Source organism: Ovis canadensis, chromosome 16 (genome assembly GCF_042477335.2).
Source record: "Ovis canadensis isolate MfBH-ARS-UI-01 breed Bighorn chromosome 16, ARS-UI_OviCan_v2, whole genome shotgun sequence".
Taxonomy (NCBI): Eukaryota; Metazoa; Chordata; class Mammalia; order Artiodactyla; family Bovidae; genus Ovis; species Ovis canadensis.
Window position 1 is genome coordinate 18,647,948 of NC_091260.1, and position 20,275 is coordinate 18,668,222.

Genomic DNA, 20,275 nt, shown 5'->3' on the forward strand with positions numbered 1-20,275 from the left:
TAGGTTCACATTTTGTGTCCAGTTCCATCTATTTTATACATGTATCTCATTTTGCTCAAAAATCAAACTTACTTGATAGACATCCACTGTAAGCCCTTTACAATACCAATTAAGGGAACTATAAGAGTACTGATTGCTAAGGGAGGGCAGTTAACTGGAAAGATGGGAACCATACTTCTTATTTTTTTTAATCTTTCAGGCAAAACCTGCGTAGTGTTGCTCACCTGTATGTCTGTTCACCAATGATAATAACTATACACTGGGAAGAGTTCAAATGTTGATAGATCTTTTGGTCTGGTTTCACTTTTTTTTTTTTTAATGTCCAACAGTTTCAAAGTTAAAACAAAGCTTTGTGGTTCTTGAAATCCTTTTTATATATTATGTTAAAAAAGTCGTGCTATTCGCACTTGGATTCTGGTCTCAATTCTTGTGCTGAATAAGATACTGCAGTTTGACTAGGCCTCAATTTCTTTATCTTTAATAAAGTACTTAGAACCACTCTTATCATAAGGGACTTAATAATGGGGAACTTTAAAAGCACAGATGCCTGGGCCCCATTCCAGGTGTGGGGTGAGGCTTATGATTTTTTTTATTATCTCAGGTGATGTTCATGTGTAGCCAGAGTTGAGAATGACCAGATTAGGTGTTCTTTAAGGGCCATTCTAGCTCTGATGTTATGAAAACTACCCCACAAAATAAATATTTTTCTGCAAAAAATATCATTTTATTATACTGCAGAGTTTTCCTGTTTGTTTTTAAAAACATTTGGGTTGTTTGGTATATTTGGTCCTGTCACTTAAGTTGTTCATTCATTCAGTGTTTATGAGCCTGCTTTTTGCCAAGACAGCTTTGTACTGGGATCAGAGATGGCAAGGAGCCTGTATGACTTTAAGTGGTAACTATCTTGGCCTAGTTTTCTTTGTGTTTGGTTTACCGTATTACTGATGCAGTAAAACTGTTTTTCAGCAGACCTAATAAGTCTGAAAAGATGAAAACTAATATGTGAAAGAATATGTATCTCTCTGATGAACCAATTTTGAAATAGGATTATTTTGAATGTCTTTACTGAATTCCTCATGGACTTCTGATGGCCTCTAATGGGGTTGTATACTTTGTTTCTGGGGAAAGATGGTCTTTCAGAATTGGCTTTTTATTTTGTCACTTCTTAGCACTCTGACTTTGGCTAGTCCTTCAGCCTCTTTGACCCTTTGTTTTCCCAGCAGAAAAATGAGGAGAGTCTAAGGCTCTTTCTAGCACCAGAAAAACTGCACACTTTAAAATAAAGTAGCTAAAGGAGAAATCTGAATATAGTTTGTGGATTGTACAGTCTCACTTTCCTGGTTTTGTAGTATAGTTACATAAGATGTTCCCAACTGGGGACACTGAATAAAGGGTACACAGAATCTCTCTGTACTACTTTTTGTAACTTGCTGTGAATCTGTGGTTGTTTCCTTAATTGATTTAAATTGATTTAATCAGCAACTTCTTTTAAGAGCCTCTTCTCTTATGTAATAGATACTAGGGATAATAATTAGAACTCATTTTCATGATAAGTGCCTGTGTCTTTAATCAGAGAAAACAGTTTACAAATGGCAGCAGTCATAAACCCTTTATTATGTCATGCTTCTAAGAAGTAGGGCTTCCCTTGTGGCTCAACTGGTAAAGAATACACCTGTAATGTGGGAGACCTGAGTTTGATCCCTGGGCTGGGAAGATCCCCTAGAGAAGAGAAAGGCTCCAGTATTCCTTTCAGAATACCCACTCCAGTGTTCTGGCCTGGAGAATTCCATGGACTGTATAGTCCATGGGGTCGCAAAGAGTCAGACATGACTGAATGACCTTCACTTCACTTCTAAGAAGTAAGCCTCTAGTATTTTTATAAGAGTTTGTACACATTTTTCCAATAGGATTAACAACATTTGCTTGGTTTATCAGATACAGTCAGGACAACTCAGATTTATTTTTTATTTTCTAGTTCACTAAAGTGGCTTATTGTATAAACTTCTGCCTTTATTCTATGAAAAGAAAGTATTAGTCGCTCAGTCATGTCTGACTCTTTGCGACCTCATGGACTACAGCCCACCAGGCTTCTCTGTCCATGTGATTCTCCAGGCAAGAGTACTGGAGTGGTTAGCCATTCCCTTCTCCAGGAGATCTTCCTGATCCAGGGATTGAACATGGGTCTTCTGCATTGCAGGCAGGTAATCTTTACTATCTGAGTCACCATATTCCCTTTTTAATTTCTTCTTACCAATATTTACCTAAATAATTACCTAGACTAATTTTCTAGAGATAATTAAAAGATAAGTCTGGTGACAGAATTAAACCTGATTGTCCTAATATGGGAACACAAAGATTTTGTAAAATTGTGATTTATAAGAGGAAATATGCCAGAATGAAAGACCATGGGTTTTCGAGTCAGATAGACTGGGATTTATATTGCCATTCTGCCACTAATTTGTGGTGGTTTTGAAGATTAAATGATACGATGTGTCTACAAAATCCAGCATACTGCCCAGTTCATTGAGAAAACGCTCAATACATGGTATTGATTTTTATTACTAAACATCTATTTGTCTGTTTTCATGCTTATCAAATGAGAAAACCAGTTTCAATATAAGGTGCCAAGGTGACTTAAGCATATTAAATGAATTTGTGTATTTTTTCCTTTTAAGAGCAGTAAGGACTTCATGGATGAGTTCATGGTCCTAAAATGTCAGACAGTAGTTATGCCTTTTTTTTTTTTAACCAAGATGATGAACTTTGTACCATTGTAGTCCATTGCAATGCAGTTTTGCTCATGGGAATACTTTATTTCTTGTCAGACTCTCCTCTCTCCTTTTAAAGTAATAATGCCTATCCATTTTGAAAGTAAATAAGTGGCCTCTTCATGTGCTTTGCTTCCTTAGAAATAGAATAAACAGAAAATAGGCATTATTTCTGTGAGATTAGTATAGAACAATATGGCTTTCAGAAAAGTGGTATAAAGATGCAATTAAAAGAATTAATTTGAAAATTATTTTTAAAAAACTATCATGTGGAGGCAGATTTTATGTTTGGGTTCATTTTATCTTAAAATGATTTTATAAAATGTATGTTGAATGACTTCATTTATTTTTATTTCCATTTGCAGTCCCGCATAGATATGTGGTTTGTGTGTATATGTTTAAATAATAAAGCCTAAAATTGGTACAAGATCTGTCAATTGAATGACTTTGTAAGGCTGTATTATTTATTTACATTAAAAAAATTAAACTGCTTATTTTTTAGGGGGAAAAAGAAACTCCTTTAAAAACTCCTTTAGAAACTCCTTTAGAAACTGCTTTAAAAGTGGGTTTAAAATTTTATTTTTTCCATCAACAGACAAGATGTTAATATGTCTATGTCTCGAAACTTTCAACTTTCAAATATAATTTTTCAGTTTTTTATGAATATGCTGTTGATTCCAGTTGGCTTGTTTAGCAACCTTTAAAAAGATAAAAGAAATGTGCAAATGGAATAGCTAGCTTTCATTTCATAATTTACATTAGGTTTTTTTTTTAATTTTATGGTTTATTTTAAAATAGTTTTTCTAAGAATTTTAAGGCTTCTTATCATCTTCTCCATGTACGGAGGTTTACCTCTTTGAGAGGAAATGTCTTCCCTCTGCCTTATCTCTAGGTCCTTTCACTGATCAGCTGGCATGTCTGTATGTTATTTTTACCCATGAAATTATGTATTGCCTTCTCCATAACTAACACCAGTGACAATCTGTAGCAGTTCTTCCCCAGAGACTGATTTCATTTTCCTCGTTGTACACCCAGTCTCATAAGCTAAGAGCCTGCGCTGTACACCAATTTTTGAGTTATCTCCAAGATGGCAGCTTGCGCATTGCTACAATAATTATTAGGCTTATCAAGTAATTCCTTCACCTGGACAGGAAAATCTTTTACCATTGTAGATGCTGAGATGTATACTTGGGAAATATTGTATCTTAGTGCTATTTGTGTTTTCTCTCGCCTGTGAAATTGGTACTTACTGTTTAGAAATGGAGCAGCATGAAATAGATTAAAATCATGTGCCAGTGCATCTGCTTTCAGTCTCTGAAGCATGGCTTGGACACAGTGAAATAAAGATTCATGAAGTGGTATTATTTTCAGTATACGTAGGAGAGTCCTGTAAAAATTAAGGGGCCTTTTTTTTTCTTTTCTGTATGTGAATGGAATAAAGGAATATAGGCATAAACCAGTTTATGGAATGGAAGCAGAGGGAGACAACACTGGAATAAAGAGACATTTATCAGAAGGAAAATTATCAGATATCACACAGTTGAACAATCCATAGTTTCATATTAATGGTTGAGTGTTTTAAATCCTGTATATTGAAACAATTTAATATCCTATTTGCTTCATTTCACTGGAAAGCCTAATGAGACAGCAAAATTATTGAGTGAACAAAGGCAATCTGTAAATTGTCAAAACATTATGTAGTTGTTCTTCAGATATTAATTAACTAAGTTATGATCAGAATACTGTTTTAATTTTCCTCAATACATTATGAAATTAGAGTCTTTTACTCTTCATGTTGATACAGAATGCATGAATGCATCTTGCTTCCAGGTTTTGGAAGGAGGAGCTCTGTGTTATCTACACCAGTCTCTCTCAGTTTCAGGCATTTTAAAATACTTAATTTGCATGTGGGCAATGATGACTGAATTCAGAAATGCAAGTTGTTTAAAGTGCCAGTCTTTTACATATTCCCATGGTGCCCGAGAAACCAATTGCATATGTTGAGTAAGTGTGGGAGTGTGTTGTACAGTTAAACCTTCGTGCCTTACGTGCTTCATGTATTCATTTAATAAGAACTTATTTAAAGAGCTGGACCTATCCCCCAAATGCTATGTATTTAATTCCTGACTGCTTAAGGTATTGTGACCTTGCATTTTAAAACAACTTATGGGAATTTTTTTTCTTTATCTGCACAGTAAATTAGAGGGCTCTTCCCCAACTATTTTTCATATGTGTGAATTTGTTTGAAACAAATGCTTAAACGAGTGCGCAAGTGATGATTCCATCTGTGCCTCTTTTCTTTGTTGCTAAGAAAAGCCATTTATAATAATCTCTCTAGGAGAAAATCATGAAAGTCAGTTGAAAGTTTAGTACACAAAGCCAGTTTTGTTAATTTTGAGTAAGATTTTCTGTGGCACTGTGAGAGAGAGAGTGACTGTTGGAATAATTACTTAAATTCTGTATCTCTACAACAGTGGAAGGAGTAGTTAGTCTACTTTAAAAAGATATCATAAGTAATAACCAGAAGACCTTAAATTTTCCTTGGATCCACAGTTCTTTTTATATTCCTATACGTAAAATTGTAGTCATGTAGTTCTGTATTTTCAAGAACAGGTGTTATATACTAATACAGATGTTTTGAACAGATATTGTATATGACTTTATATACACTGAGATAGCTCTAGAAACCTTTCATCAGAGTTTCTGAAAATAGGACTAAATTTTATATTTAGTTATAAATGTGAATTTCAGAGTGCATACAGTTTTAAATATGAAAGGGGCTTTTACAAAGTAATTTCTATTCCTGTACTATTAAAATGATTTATTTGAAATAGTGGTTGGGGGATATAATTTCTTATAGTATTTCATCTTTTTCTGTGTAAATCAGTGACAATTTGTGGAAAGACAGCTATGTACTACTGTGCAACCCAGTCTCCAGTCACCTTTTTAAAGGATTAGATGGACATTTTTTTCCAAGGGATATTTAATGGTCCTTGATACAAAGTACCATAGAGAAGACACGGATAATGCAGAGCAACTAAATTATATTTGGATTCATAGTCAAATTTCTCTTTCCTAGCAAATTACCATTATGTGTTACCAAATGTCTTCTGGTGAATTAGAGCATCTTTAAATACTACAAGCCTTGAAGACTCAAGAGTCCTCCAGGCAGCTGCCCTGCAAACCTTGCTTGTTCTTTTCTTGCTCTGTTTGGATGATACCAAATAATTCAAAGCAGCGTAGCAGGGGAGTGAGTAGTGGAGGGCTCTAGGGAGGAGAAAATTGCCTTACTCTTAGAAGCCTCATGAGTAATAGAGTGAGGCACACAGCAGAGAATGCAGTTTATAAACTTGGTTATGATGAACTTTGTGTGTGGCTATTGAGAAGTGAAGTGATTTCCTCTCCTTCCACACCCTCCCTTTCCTGACTGCTGAAATGGAACATCCTAAACAGTCTTTTTCTTTTGCTTAGTTGTGCTGAAGGATGGGACCTGGGCTTCTCCGTTGAGGTAACTTCCTTTGTGAGGAAGGAGGGGACAAAGTGGTGGACCATGATTGTCTGTCTATTCCTGGTGCAGGTTGATTTCTGAATTCAGACCCACTCCTTTCTGGTTCACTGTTGCTCAGGATTCTTTTGATTCCTCATAGCACTGTGTAGGCAGAGTTTACAAAGGTGTGGGTTTCAAACTGTGTGACTGTACTTTTCCAGGTTGGAGGATTGCTGTTGTTTCAGGTTTGTTTTGTTTTAATTTTTCAAGGGAAGGAGGGGAAAGGGAAATGCCCGGGAGAACAGAATGGGATGTCTGTGAACACTGATGTGTTGGTAGCCTGAGACTGAAGTCTTCCTTATTCTAAGCTCTGAACTGAAACCAACCTGGTTCATACTAAATGCCCCTTGTTCCTTGGCCAGATCCTCATCTGCTGGACTTTTTATATAACATGTGCTGGCAAATACAAAGTAGTGATCCTTTGCCCTCCACGTGTTGGTAGTGAAATATTGACCCTTGTTCTTATTTGTTCTGAAAATCATATAAGTAATTGTCACAAAAGGGGAATTTGTCTTATGTCATCCATGATCGGTCCATAATTACTCAAGCAGTCTCCATATCTTAATCCTGAATATTGAACATAAAGAATCTTATTTGAGTCCAGGAAAATTGAGTAGGCATCTTAAAACATTATTGTAACTCTGTTTTTACCCGGATGAGAAGTGAGGGTAAAGAGGGCCAGAGGGAAAAGTGACAGTAAACTTTTTATGTTATTTAAAAGGTTAAAAAGCTTTACTATTTCTAAAGATGCTTTTAACTCATACAGCTTTTCTTTTCTTTGCAGCTGTATTAAAGCTCATATATCTTATGACTGTTGTGATTTAATTTTGTTAGACTCACATTCAGGGCAGGGATTGGTAAAGAAATAAACATTGGTAGTATTTATTGGTAAAGAAATTGGTAAATTTCTTGATAAATTGGTAATATTTATTGGTAAATAAATAAATATATTTGACAGTTTAAACTTAGAAATACCATAGCAAAACCCAAGCAGCAATCAGGTAGCAAATTTATGAGTGCTTTTCTATAATCTTGTACATTTTCACATTAAGTATTGTGTAAGTAAGTAAAGTCGCTCAGTCATGTCTGACTCTTTGCGACCCCATGGACTGTTGCCTACCAGGCTCCTCCATCTATGTACAACTTAATAAATATAGATATTACAATGTGGACAGATAATAATATTATTTTCCATTCAGAAGTGAAGTCTGAATAGCATTTAAGTAGTAAGGTTTTCAGACTTTGTCAGCAGGTTGTCAGTGTCAAAATATTAGGGATCTCCCTATGGTATAAAAAGTAGAAGGAGGTCCGGAACATTTATAGGGATCCATTTTGTTCATGCACCATCTCTAAATTAATAATAGTATATTGTACTTTTTGATAGTATCACCTTATTATTTTTCTGTTTTTTTCCCTCTATATGGTAAAATTCTGTAGAGAGGTGACTTGCTGTTTCATTTCCTGATAGCTACTAGAACAGCCCTATGTGCTATTAATCTGCATAATGAAAGCCCTTTTGATTATGGAGTAATACAATGGTGAGTTGTCTGTGAAGGTTTAAGACTTTCCTTAATCCTGTTATATAATCCTAGAATATGTTACTTGCTGACATTGAGGGAGGGGAAGCCATGCCACTTGAGTCATAGCTTTCATAAAAATATCCGAGATTCTCTTTGCATTCAATTTAACAACAGGAAGCAGAACAGTTGCACAACTCTGCCACAAATTATTTCTTTCTGACATGTATGGAATCTCAACCTAAATATTGTAGGCAGTTGATTCATTTATCAGTTGTGTATACCTGATTTATGATGTTCTTTATTTGCTACTCCTTATTGTTTCCCCTGATGTTGCCACTCTCCTTACTACCAAATTTAAAAGAGGGAAAAGAGAAAAGCATTGATGAACTTGTTCTGCAGTAAAAATTTGCAAAAGGAGTAACTTTTAACTAGTTTTAAACTCGTTCAGTTCAGTTCTGTCACTCAGTAGTGTCCGGCTCTGCAACCCCATGGACTGCAGTATGCCTGGCCTCCCTGTCCATCACTGATTCCCAGAGTTTACTCAAACTTATGTTCATTGAGTCAGTGATGCCATCCAACCATCTCATCCTCCGTTGTCCCCTTCTCCTCCTGCTTTCAACCTTTCCCAGCATCAGGGTCTTTTCAGATGAGTCATTTCTTCGCATCAGGTGGCCAAAATATTGGTGTTTCAGCTTTAGCATCAGGCCTTCCAATGAATATTCAGGACTGATCTCCTTTGGGATGGACTGGTTGGATCTCCTTGCAGTCCAAGGGACTCTCAAGAGTTTTCTGCAACACCACAGTTCAAAAGCATCAATTCTTTGGTGCTCAGCTTTCTTTATGGTCCAACTCTCACATTCATACATGACTATTGGAAAAACCATAGCCTTGAGACAGACTTTTGTTGACAAAGTAATGTCTCTGCTTTTTAATTTGCTGTTTAGGTTGGTCGTAGCTTTTCTTCAAAGAAGCAAGCATCTTTTAATTTCATGGCCACAGTCACCACCAGCAGTGATTTTGGAGCCCCCCAAAATAAAGTCTGTCACTGTTTCCACTGTTTCCCCATCTATTTGCCATGAAGTGATGGGACCACATGCCATGATCTTAGTTTTCTGAATGCTGAGTTTTAAGCCAACTTTTTCACTCCTCTTTCACTTTCCTCTTTCGCTTTAAAACTAGTTACTACTTTTCAAGTCAGGTAAGGAGATGGCCTGGCTGCCTCTGGGCTTCATTATTTTGTCTGATTTGTCTGACAGACTTAGTCTGAACTCAGTCCCACATCAGTGCAGTCTGTTCTAAAAGCAGGGCTCTTTTTTATTCTGCTTATTACCTGGTAACCATAAGTTAAGAACATTAGTGAAACTCTGAATGGAAAGTAGTTCCATAATCTCTTTCGTATCCAGTTGAGCTGATACCAGTTGCTGTAGTTTGGGAAAGAGAAGGAGGAATCAACCAATTAGAGGAACCTTTTTTAATTTTTGAGAACCAGCACTGATGTGCAGATCTTCTGAAGAGCAGCCATGATTAATTACTCTTAATTTGTATAAAGAATCTAAAAAAAAAGTCAACTTGTACTGGCTGTAATATTCCAAATAATAAATGTCTGTCATGGTTAATTAAATGGAGATACTTAAATTGGCCACTTGATGTCTTTATTGTAAAAGATCAGAAGTTGTTGGCTTATAATAGACTTTCCCAAAATGTAATAAATAAAGAGAAGCATTGAGGAGTGTATTAAGACCTGGTTTTGCCATTAGCAGTTACATGGCTTAATTTGGTCACTTCCCTCTAGATCTTGGTGTCTTTATCTAAAAGAGGAAGTGCAGGGATTGAACTTAGTGAACTTTAAGTTACTATCAGCAATTCCACACAGTCTCTGGCATGGTATTCCTAAATGTCAAGGTTGAAGGTTTAATGACTGAAAATAGCATATGGGTTTCATGTGAGCATTTAATATTGAGGAGCTTGTAAGAAGGCAATGGCAGTCTACTCCAGTACTCTTGACTGGAGAAGGCAGCAGTCCATGGGGTTGCTAAGAGTTGGACACGACTGAGCGACTTCACTTTCACTTTATACTTTCATGCATTGGAGAAGGAAATGGCAACCCACTCCAGTGTTCTTGCCTGGAGAATCTCAGGGACGGGGGAGCCTTGTGGGCTGCTGTCTGTGGGGTCGCACAGAGTCGGACACAACTGAAGCGACTTAGCAGCAGCAGCAGCAGCAGCAGCTTGTAGGAAAGGATATAACCAGAAATCAGTCAGATCTGCTCAGTTGAGTTGAGGCTTTGTTTCTAGAGTGCATTTTTTCTTTTTCAGATAGGCCTAAAAATGCTATGTCTAGGAAAGAGTTGTTTAAACTTGGCTTTATGTAATGTTTCTGTTCTTAATTTGTGGATCACGGACCTCTTCAGACGTGGTAATTATTTGATGGGATCCAGCATTGGAGAAGGAAGTGGCAACCCACTCCAGTGTCCTTGCCTGGAGAATCCCAGGGACGGGGGAGCCTGGGGGGCTGCCGCCTGTGGGGTCGCACAGAGTCAGACACGACTGAAGCGACTTAGCAGCAGCAGCAGGAACCTACTAGAACCAAACATTCCAGTTAGATGATAGATTTGTCATGTGTGTGTTGCATGATTATCTTTTAAAGCATGCAGATGCTGATGTAATACAATGAAAATACATTTAAAGGTATTGCTGAATTCATAGTAGCCTTTTATTATTAAAGGCGTTTCTTGTTTTACTTGTAATATCCACTGGAGTGGGGCTTGAGGGCTTCAGGTATGGTGGGGAGCCTCTGTGAAATATTTTGATTAGTGTAGGTCTTAATAATTCTGAAATGTTGTGAAACACTGCTGTGGAGAACTTCTCTAATTATTCAGCTTTAAACTCTTGCCATTAGAATGTTCCCCATTACCAAAAACAACATAACTAAAAAAGGAATTCCATAGAGGAAAATGGTGAGGATGAGGACAAAGGGGGAGTTAGGAGTCACTTACTTTATCCTAGCTTATCATCTCCACCAAGTATTAATAGCATTTTGGAATGTTGTCTCTGGGGGCATCTGTAGCCATCTTTTTGCTTTTTGAAGCATAGCTAAGGGTGTGGACTGTTCAGATTACAACTGGCACAGTGCCAGGGGCACGGGGAGCCCTGTGACAACAGGGGTGCACCCTGGTTTGGGGTAACACGACAGCCCTTGTTAGGAGGGGGAGATGGCCTTCTTCAAGCCACATAGTACTTTACATTTTAGCTTCGGCTTAAATTCCAGCTCCACACACATTTGAGCATATTCTATGTATTGGGTAGTAGTAGGCCACAATGCACATTTGATGCTGGTCTGTATATTTCTTTTTTGACATGGACCTGGACATTCTGTATAGGAAACAGTGTTAACAATAAGTTTCAAGTGAAAGGGCAATTACTTCTGATACCATTTCTCTGACTTTTATGCTTTGCCCCTTCTGAAAATTATCTCTAATTTAAATCCTTATAATAACCTTCCATGTGAGTTTTGTGGTCTCCAATTTATAGTTGAAGAGACTATAGTTCCGAGAGATACAATAGCTGTGGAAGTCAGTCAACTAACTGGTGCCTGGAGAATCAGGATAGGACACAGAGCCTCCGGCTGATGGTCTGGTAGCCACACAGTAGATATTTATGTGCAGCATTTATGAGGAGACAAACATTAAAAATGTTTATTTTAGTACACTTTAGGCATTCAGGTGTCTTAATGTAGGAAACTGGGGACAGAGTTTAAAATCTGTATTTTATCATAATCTTCTGTAAAATATTCAGATTTCTCACACCTGCTGATTTCTTATTGTAGGGTACCTTTCAGAGGGTGAAGGTCTGGAATCACTGAGCGAACTTATCCAAGCTAGCTTTTCCTTTTTTCTCATTCTGATTCACCAGGTCTGTCGTGAGACTTAAGCATGTGTATTCCAGAAGTGATTCAGATAGACTGCTTTCCCTCCTCACCCCACCCTCATTCTGCTTTGAGAACCACTTTGAATATATATGTAAAGTCTAAAGTTATGGGAGGCTGTCCATAAAACAAATATGTTATCAAGCAGATAGTGCCAAGCACTATTTTAGCCTGTTGGGGTATATAAGGAAATAAAAAATAAGACTCTTAACCTCATGCAGCTTATCCTCCAGATAATTTGCAGACATCTTCGAACAGCCTGTTTATTATTTAGTTTTGGAGACTAATGAATAAGAGGAAGACTAAGTGCCTTTAGTATTAATAAAGGAAAGTAAGAACGGGGCCTTTTGAGAAATAACAAATGAAATTAGATATGAAATTCAAGTGAATGTTAAGGTTCAATCAAGTCATCAGAATTTATATTAAGTAAGTGATTAGTGTTGCTGATAGCTGTGTATGCAGAATGCCAATACTGACTTTGCTGATTGCTTTTGGGGTTTGGACTTCAGTAACCAGTGAGGTGGCACTAGTGATAAAGAACCCACCTGCAAATGCAGAAGACATAAGAGGCTTGGGTTAGATCCCTGGATCGGAAAGATCCCCTGGAGGAGGGCATGAAAAGCCACTCCAGTATTCTTATCTGGAGAATCCCACGGACAGAGGAGCCTGCAGGCTACAGTCCACAGTGTCACAGAGTCGGACACAACCGAAGTGACTTGGCATGCATGTAACTAATGTTAAGAGTGGCTTGTCTCTAAAGTTCTCAATCATTTGCAAGCACCTTATTTTATAGTTCCTTGGAACTCCATAAATTTGTCTTGATCTTCATGTTAGGGCAGAGAGCCACTTCTCAAAATCTTTACCTTCAGGTCAGTTCTACAATTTTTTATTTTTATCCACTGGTTCTTTTAAAATAGGTCTCTTATGACACATGCTTGTTTTAATCAACATTTTTACAAGATAGGAGAATTTTAATTAATTAATTTAATTTTAATTTTAACTGCCTTGGCTTTGTTTCTAGATTGCTACCCATTGGTCTGTTTTTCCACTTTTCCTTCCATTATATTATCTTTTCTTTTTTTAACTGGCTTTGGCTCATTTACTTTGAATAAAAACTATGCCTAATATTTAAAGCTTGAAAAGTTGCCATTAATTGCTGGTATCATAACATCCTCTTAAGGCAAGTTATCTTGTTGTTCTGTCCTCTAAATGTAGCATCCAGAGTCAGAAGGCCTCTGGCAAGGATAAAAATAGCCTTCCTGCTTGCTGGTTTGTTGTTAGGTTTACTGGCAGTAGGAAATCTTTTGAATTCCTTAATTGGGTCAGCTCTTTGCTGGTGTCTCTCTAGACATTCCCATCTGCCTGAAATTCTTAGATGCTTTTAGATCTTCCACCTTTGTACCTGCCCTCAGTTATAGTTAAAGCAATCCTTATGAAACCTTCCTCAATCTGTAGAAACATAGCCCATTGACTTTACTTATCTTAAAGATAAAATGTTTTCTCTCTCTCTCTCTTTTTTTTTTTTTTGCCACACTGTACTCTGATTTTCAGCTACCATATCACAATTGAAAAATTAAATCTGAGCTATTGGCCCAAAAAGAAGCTCCTCTTTGGCTTTTATTGAAAAGAATATTTTTAAGTTGAAATTTCCAAAGTTTTCATTTCCTAAAATACTGATGCTACTTTGCCAGTTTGGCTATCATAAAAGAAAAGAGTTAGCTTTTTTCCTCTCATCTCCTGAAAGAAGAATTATATCCCTGTTGGTAACTTAGAACATTAGCAAACTCGTTTCTCTGAAGCTGAAAAATCGCCCAGGTGGCCACTCCCTTCTTCGTGGGTCCAGTTTGGGTCTTACTTGGCAAGGAGGAATCCTTCCTCTTTCTTTCTCTCACAAGCGAGAAACTGTTGGTTGTCTCTGGCTTTTAAGTTACTGAAGGGAAAGGAATTACTATTAATTGAACACATACTCTATCCAGGGGGACTTTTCTGGGCATTCTGCAAAAATTATCTTATGAATTTCTCACATGTACATGGAAATATCTCTGTTTTTACTTCAGAGAAACTAAGTAACTTGAACCTACCTCACTAGATGAGATTGGTCCAACTCTACACTTTGCACTGTGTGTTTCATGCCAGACAGACCGCTAGCTGCTAGCTTTGTTTTATTTATTCAACAGCTGTTTATTGAGTGCCTTTCTCTGCTCTGAGCTCTAGGATGTGAGACCCAAAACCTGTCCTCAAAGATTTTGTTGTCCTAGAGGAAGAGAGTTTAGAAATAGGTGATTTGAATACAGTATATAGTAAGTGTAAAGAGTGTTATGTGGAGCCAGTAGGGCTGTCTGAACCAAGGAGCAGGTGGCTTTGGGCAGGTACTTTCCATAGGATGTGAGGCCTAAGAAAGAAGCCACCTGGATAAAACGGAGGGGGCGTGAGTGGTGAAACACTGGAAACAGAGAGAAAGGAAGGCATTCCAGACAGAGGAAGGGACCCAGATGAGAAAGTTAATGGGCCAGTAGTTCTGAATATCTAGAGTATCTAGAAGGGAAATGGCAGTGAGTTAAGAGAATTCAAGTATGTTTTACAAGCTCCAGCCTTTAAACGGAAAGTCACATCTGTCCTGGAAAGGGGTTTTGTGTAGTCTAAATTCTGCGTGTATGCATGTGTGTGTGTGTGTGTAATTCAAATGGCTTTTTGGGGAGGGGGGCAAGACTCTCCATCCTGTTGATGTCAGTCCCAGCTGGTGTCTCTTTCATAATTTTGCATAGAAACATCTTTACTGGAAGTTGATTGTATCACAGAGAAGTGATGAGGTAGAATAAGGTTACTGATTATGCTTTGTGGAGTTACTTTTAGGTCAGTGGAAGAAATTATTAAAAATGATTATTTCTGGGGACTTGCCTGGGGATCTAACGGTTAAAACACTGAATTTCAAATGCCGGGATCATAGTGGGTCCAATCCCTGGTCGGGGAATTAAGATTCCTACATGTCAGCAATAAAACACAAAATGATCTTTGTATCATTAAGTGATAGAACATAATGAGTACATTTTTATTAGTTCATATTTATATATATTCTGCATTTGTTTAAGTGTAAAGTTAGTATTCAAACTGAATGTATCATTTCTTGGACCTTGCTTACATCGTGCAGGCCCCCACCGTGCCATCTTGCTGCAAATCTGACAATATTGGTAGAAACAGCAAATGTAGAAAGGCAGGAACAGCACCTCCTTTAAACAATTATTTATGGCGCTAAGAGCAGAACCAGGAGAAACAGCTCTAGTTAAACAACAACACATAATGTGTATGTATAGGTATGAATATATTTGTGTGAGTGTTGTGCTGTGTTCATGCACCTTTTTATCTGTCTTAGAAATGGACCTAAATCCATGCTTATCCTTTCCCTGTGAGAAATTTTTAATGATGTTCAATGAAAAGAAAGAAACTTGGAGTCACTAAGTCATGTCTGACTCTTTGCAACCCCATGGACTGTAGCCTACCGAGCTCCTCCATCCCTGGGATTTTCTAGGCAAGAGTTCTGGAGTAGATTGCCATTTCCTTCTCCAGGGGATCTTCCCAAACCAGGGATTGAACCCAGGTCTCCCACATTGCAAGCAGACGCTTTACTGTCTGAGCCACCAGGGAAGCCTGTCCACTGGAAACCTCTCCCTTTTTGTTAGTATCTAACAAAACTAACTCAGCATTCCAGGCTGCTGTCACTATTTTGGTCAGCATGGCTGTATTTTACACAGCCTTGCAGAGCTGTCCCCTGTTACCATCCCTTGCCCGACCATGCCCCCAGCAGTGCTCGCATGACTGAGAAAGAGAAGGCCATAGCGTGAAATCTAATAGCACTAGAGAACATTTGATATTTTTTATTGCTTGTGTGTTTGAAATGGCAGCATTTATTATATCATTTCCTGCTGAATCATCAGTAGCAATACTATCTGGGTTAGTTTTTAGAAAATAACTTATTTTACCTAATTTTGAAAGTAAGAGATACTAATTTATTAGAGTATTTCCTTCCAGTTTTTTTTCTCCTTTCATCTTATTAACTTGGTTACTTTAGCTAGTGTCTTAATATGATAGTTATGATAGTACATACTGTTCTTTTGAGCACCTCCTTCCCCCAGTAATTCTTAGTCATTCTAGTTGGTAAATATTGGTTCTTTCCAACTCGCAAATGCCTACTTGGAATCTGAATCTTTTCTAGGCTGTAGAATTTGGTAGTGTAGTTCCCCAGAGTCACACTGTATCAGTTGCCTATATTTGGCTAGGTTGAGTCATGTCACCAAATATAGTCTATGCCTTCTGCATGATGCATGCCAGGCTTCTGGCTCCAAATGCCACGGCGGGCCTCCAGGGACGACTACTTTTCCTGTCATAGTGTCCCTTAAGGTTAGGACTGCTGATCTGGCAATATTTGTGTTTATAACATAATCAATACTAAGACCCTCCAAAGACTGAATGTTATCCACGAAATAGATTCACTTGCCAGAAATCCTAATGCTTTCCTTCTCCCTTGAGGAATTCAATTCTAAATGTACCAAAGCCTGGGTTATGTTTATAGATGAATGAGTTATCAAAAAGCCAGAAAGCAAAACTCACAAACACTGGGTTATATTCATATTTAGATATCTCAGTGATTTTTAGATTTTACTTCAGTGTATTCATTTGTGAAATGATGGTGTTTTAAGTTCAGTGGAGTAAACTCATTGCTTACTTGGTGCCCAAACAGGAAACCCAAGATACCTAGGTTCAATGACAGCAACAACAACAACAACAACAACAACAACAACAACAACAACGAAGCTCTAGTTCTTAAAGAGGGGGGCTGTTTCTTAAAAGAGATAAGATAGCAAGTAGCTGAGATGATTACCTAAGATGGTTGTCTGTTGCAGTATAGATAGAAATAAAATTTGGTGAGTTAATCTAAAAAGGAGGGGCTTCTTTTTTGGGAAAGGTGCCCTAGGGAAAATAATTGAAAAAAAGACAAGTAAACAAACAAAAAAGATTTGCAAATATTCTCCATTGGAAACAAAGAGGTCTTGGAGGGAGGGAGGGGGTTGCCAGTAATCTAGCCATGGACTAGAAAATGCAAAACTGCTGGTGAAAGTTGGCATCTGTAGAGCAGAAATGAAAGGGGCACAAGGAGAATGTGAAAGGCTTGTAGAAGACTTTAGAGTAACATGGAACTTAGAATGGGAGCTTTCAGAGGACTTCCAGAAAGGAAGGGGTCTGTGTTCTTCATAATAGATGTCATGAATGGATGACTCTAAATAGTTTAATTATAGAATTTATAGGATAGGGCAGGTAGGGTAGGGAAGCATTATGAAAGTTTTTCCCAAAAGTTTTCTTATGTCACTGCTAATATTTTAAAATTGAAATAGAAAGCATTGCTATTTGTTTAACAAAATATTTAACAGGTGTATTTACTATACAGAGGGCATAACGGATTTCAGCTCAACAGGACTCATCATGAGAACAGGTCAAAAAATAAAAACAAGTATCACTTTCAGAGTTAATCTGTAAATTTTGCCAGTGCCCTATTGTCTTAGCTAAAGAATAGAATTACAGTATTTAGAAGTCTGATGAACAGAAAAAGTCTCAAAGAATACCTACTTTGTGAGTGCAGGGTGGCATTTTAGGAGGTGTGTGTTGAGGCAGACTGAGAGAACTGAGTGAGGGGGTATTTTTGTGCCTGTTTTGTTGAACTGTTCTTATCTCTTTCTCCTTAAAAGTTACCCTAAAAGTCAGTTTCTGATAAGGTGGAACTTGACTAGTTAAATTGGGCCAGCTAGTTTGGGAATTTATCTTTGGATTCTCATTGTTAATTATCATTTTTTAGTATCAAATAACAGGCATTATAGTTCATATAGAACAGCCTTGGTTTCATTGATGTTACCTTTTAAAAAAATTAAGAGTATCTTCTTCGAAATACAGAAACTTCAGTTAATATCATTAAATATTTTTGTTCCTGTGTTGATTTATATCATCTTTTAAAAATGTGTTTTATGATAAAAATGGTATGAGTGATAACTATTAGTTCACTGACTAGAGGGTTTTACAGCTACAAAAGTAATCCAAGTGTTCCATCACAGAAAATCAGCTGCTACTCTTAAGTGATTCAGAAACACCACTCCCTCCCTCCCTCCCTCTTTCCCTCCCTCCCTCCCAAGTTTTTGACAATTAAGGTCATGTTCTTGTTCTAGCATCTCAAGTCTATGCTTTTTAAAAGATATTCTTGTGACAGGTCGTATGATCTGGGCTTGCAGTTAAGCAGTTAAGCTGGAATTCACTGGATTTAGCTACTTGGTTGTGTATATAAACATTAAGCAACAAAGCCAGTTTTTAGGAAGAAATTGAAATATCAAAGTTAGTTTTCATCTCCTTGCCGGTCTCCATCCCTACCTTTCCTCCCTAAACAGGAACACACTGAAATTTTAAGTGACGCAATTTACAGTTTAAAAAAATCCTTGTATTTGGTTTTAAATTATAGAAAAATTTTTAGATTTTGTTTCATATTAGACTCCCAAGTTTCACATGTGGTTTAATTAAAGCTATTAGCAACAGAGAACACTTTTCTCTTTTTATGACATGAGTTTATTTCTGTGGAGACTATTTGAAAGAGGATTTTGAGAGACTGAAGGATAGCTGTGGTCTAAAGTTCCTTTCTAAATAATTTTAAATGTGTGGCTGGTGGTGGATAGGACCACATACTAGCCCTGGCTCCCATAGTGTTCATCGGAACTAGGTGGGGTCTGGAGTCTTCCCGGCATCCTGAAAGACTTGCTCCAGTCATGGGAGAAGCTCTGCTTACCCACTGTTTTTATTGTCTTGGAGAGTCTGTTATGGTTCTGTGGGGTCAGAGTTTAAACTGCTGTTTCCTAATTGGAATGTGTGTAATTCTGAGTCAATTTTATATTCTCACACTACTCCTGATGCATAGAGTGCTGAACTCTGGTAGGTAATTAACTGTTAAGTTCCCCTTTCCATTGCTTAGATGAACAAGACTTGAGGGTTCTCTACCATTCTTACAAAGGGCATGTGGAATATGGAGACGTAAAAATGTTGTAATAATGAGTTTTATAATTTATAGCATAGATCTAGGCTTAAGTATGTGCAGTCTGGATACCTCAACTTACATGTAGAAACTCTTCCAGAGTAGAAATGCGTTCCCCCCTTTATTGTGGAAGATGGTGCATCCTCCAAAAATTTTAGACTTTCATAAGCCCTTTTCTCGCGGGTATCTTGCGTACCCATTTTAGGTTCAAAATTCAGAGAAGATTAACCCAGCGTTTACTGAATGCTCTTCTGTCTGTGCATTTTGCTGTGTGCTTTGCTATTTTCTTCATGTGTAAGTATAGTGAAATGTGTTCCTTTACTTTGTGTACTTATTCCCCGAGATATGAATTGAAACCTACTGGCATGCCTGTACATGTAGGATAAAACTGGCACCTTTGTTATGATTCATATAAAAAATACTACTGCTAGCTACGTCCTTTTAAATAGCAGTAAAGAGCTACACATGAAAGAGAACTTGAACATTGATGGGGAAAAAAACATGAAGATTGTTATTAGGAGTTGATATGAGAACATAGTGGTATAAAGATTACTTTGGATGGGGATTTCGAAATTAGAAGAACTGAATAGTGAAATATAAGGGATATTTTATTTTCCCACTTTCAGGCTTTCCCTTTTTGAATGTTTGTGAACATGCTGTTTGATATGTCCTCTAACTCTGTGTTTATTAGCACAGCTAAGTTTTATTCCCATAATATGGTTTTTAAAATACCTATTAAGCAATTAATTCAGCTTTGTTGTTGAGTACATTTAAACCATCTATGAAAAAAATATAGTAATGGCCTTCTTCTACCCTTAGGTCGTCTAAACTATTCATATCCAGGATCCGATAGCTCTCTGCTTATTAATGGTAAGTGATAATAATTGATTAACCCTAGTGAAATTCAGAGAACTGAAACAAGTTAGTACTGGTTAGAAAATGTAGTAGCTGTGCTTCAGCAGGTGGAGAAATGACATTAGTTTGCTCTGCAGTGATAACTGCAAGTTGCTATTAATCTGTCAGATATTTTATGAATAACTACTATTCCTCCAAATTAGAGCAGAAACTTTTTTTAAACCATGAGAGCCAACTAATTTGCTGTCTTAAAACTGGTGACAATGAAAATAAATGAGGATCCCATAATGACACATAAAGAATGGCTTAATTCAGTGTTTGCTTCTGTAGCGTGACCTTTGAAATGTCAACACGAAAACCATTTCTGTGTAGTTGGAAAAGGAAAGGGAAGGTAATCAGAGATCTAAAATCAGAAAAAACAGCCTAAGACCACAGGGCTTGACTTTGCAAAGGACAAGGTCATTCACTATTTGCTATCTAATGACAACAAGAAAGATGATATTAGCCTTTGCAGTGCCTTCAGTAAATTCTCCATGCCTATTCTAAATATTACCACTGAGCTGTTGTTGTCTTTTTATATGCGTATTCTGAAGCAGACTAT

At 37.3% G+C, this 20,275-nt stretch overlaps 1 protein-coding gene across 3 annotated transcripts in view; it reads left to right on the forward strand.

The window, feature by feature from the left end:
• Positions 1-20,275, forward strand: part of CPEB4 (cytoplasmic polyadenylation element binding protein 4) — a 68,708-nt gene that overhangs the window by 19,730 nt on the left and 28,703 nt on the right. For 2 of the 3 annotated variants that reach the window (XM_069556175.1, XM_069556176.1), the window contains exon 3: positions 19,639-19,689. The exons of the other annotated variant lie outside the window; for it this stretch is intronic. In XM_069556175.1, coding sequence (XP_069412276.1) covers positions 19,639-19,689 — 51 coding nt within the window. The remainder of the gene's footprint in view (positions 1-19,638; positions 19,690-20,275) is intronic. 3 annotated transcript variants of the gene reach the window in all.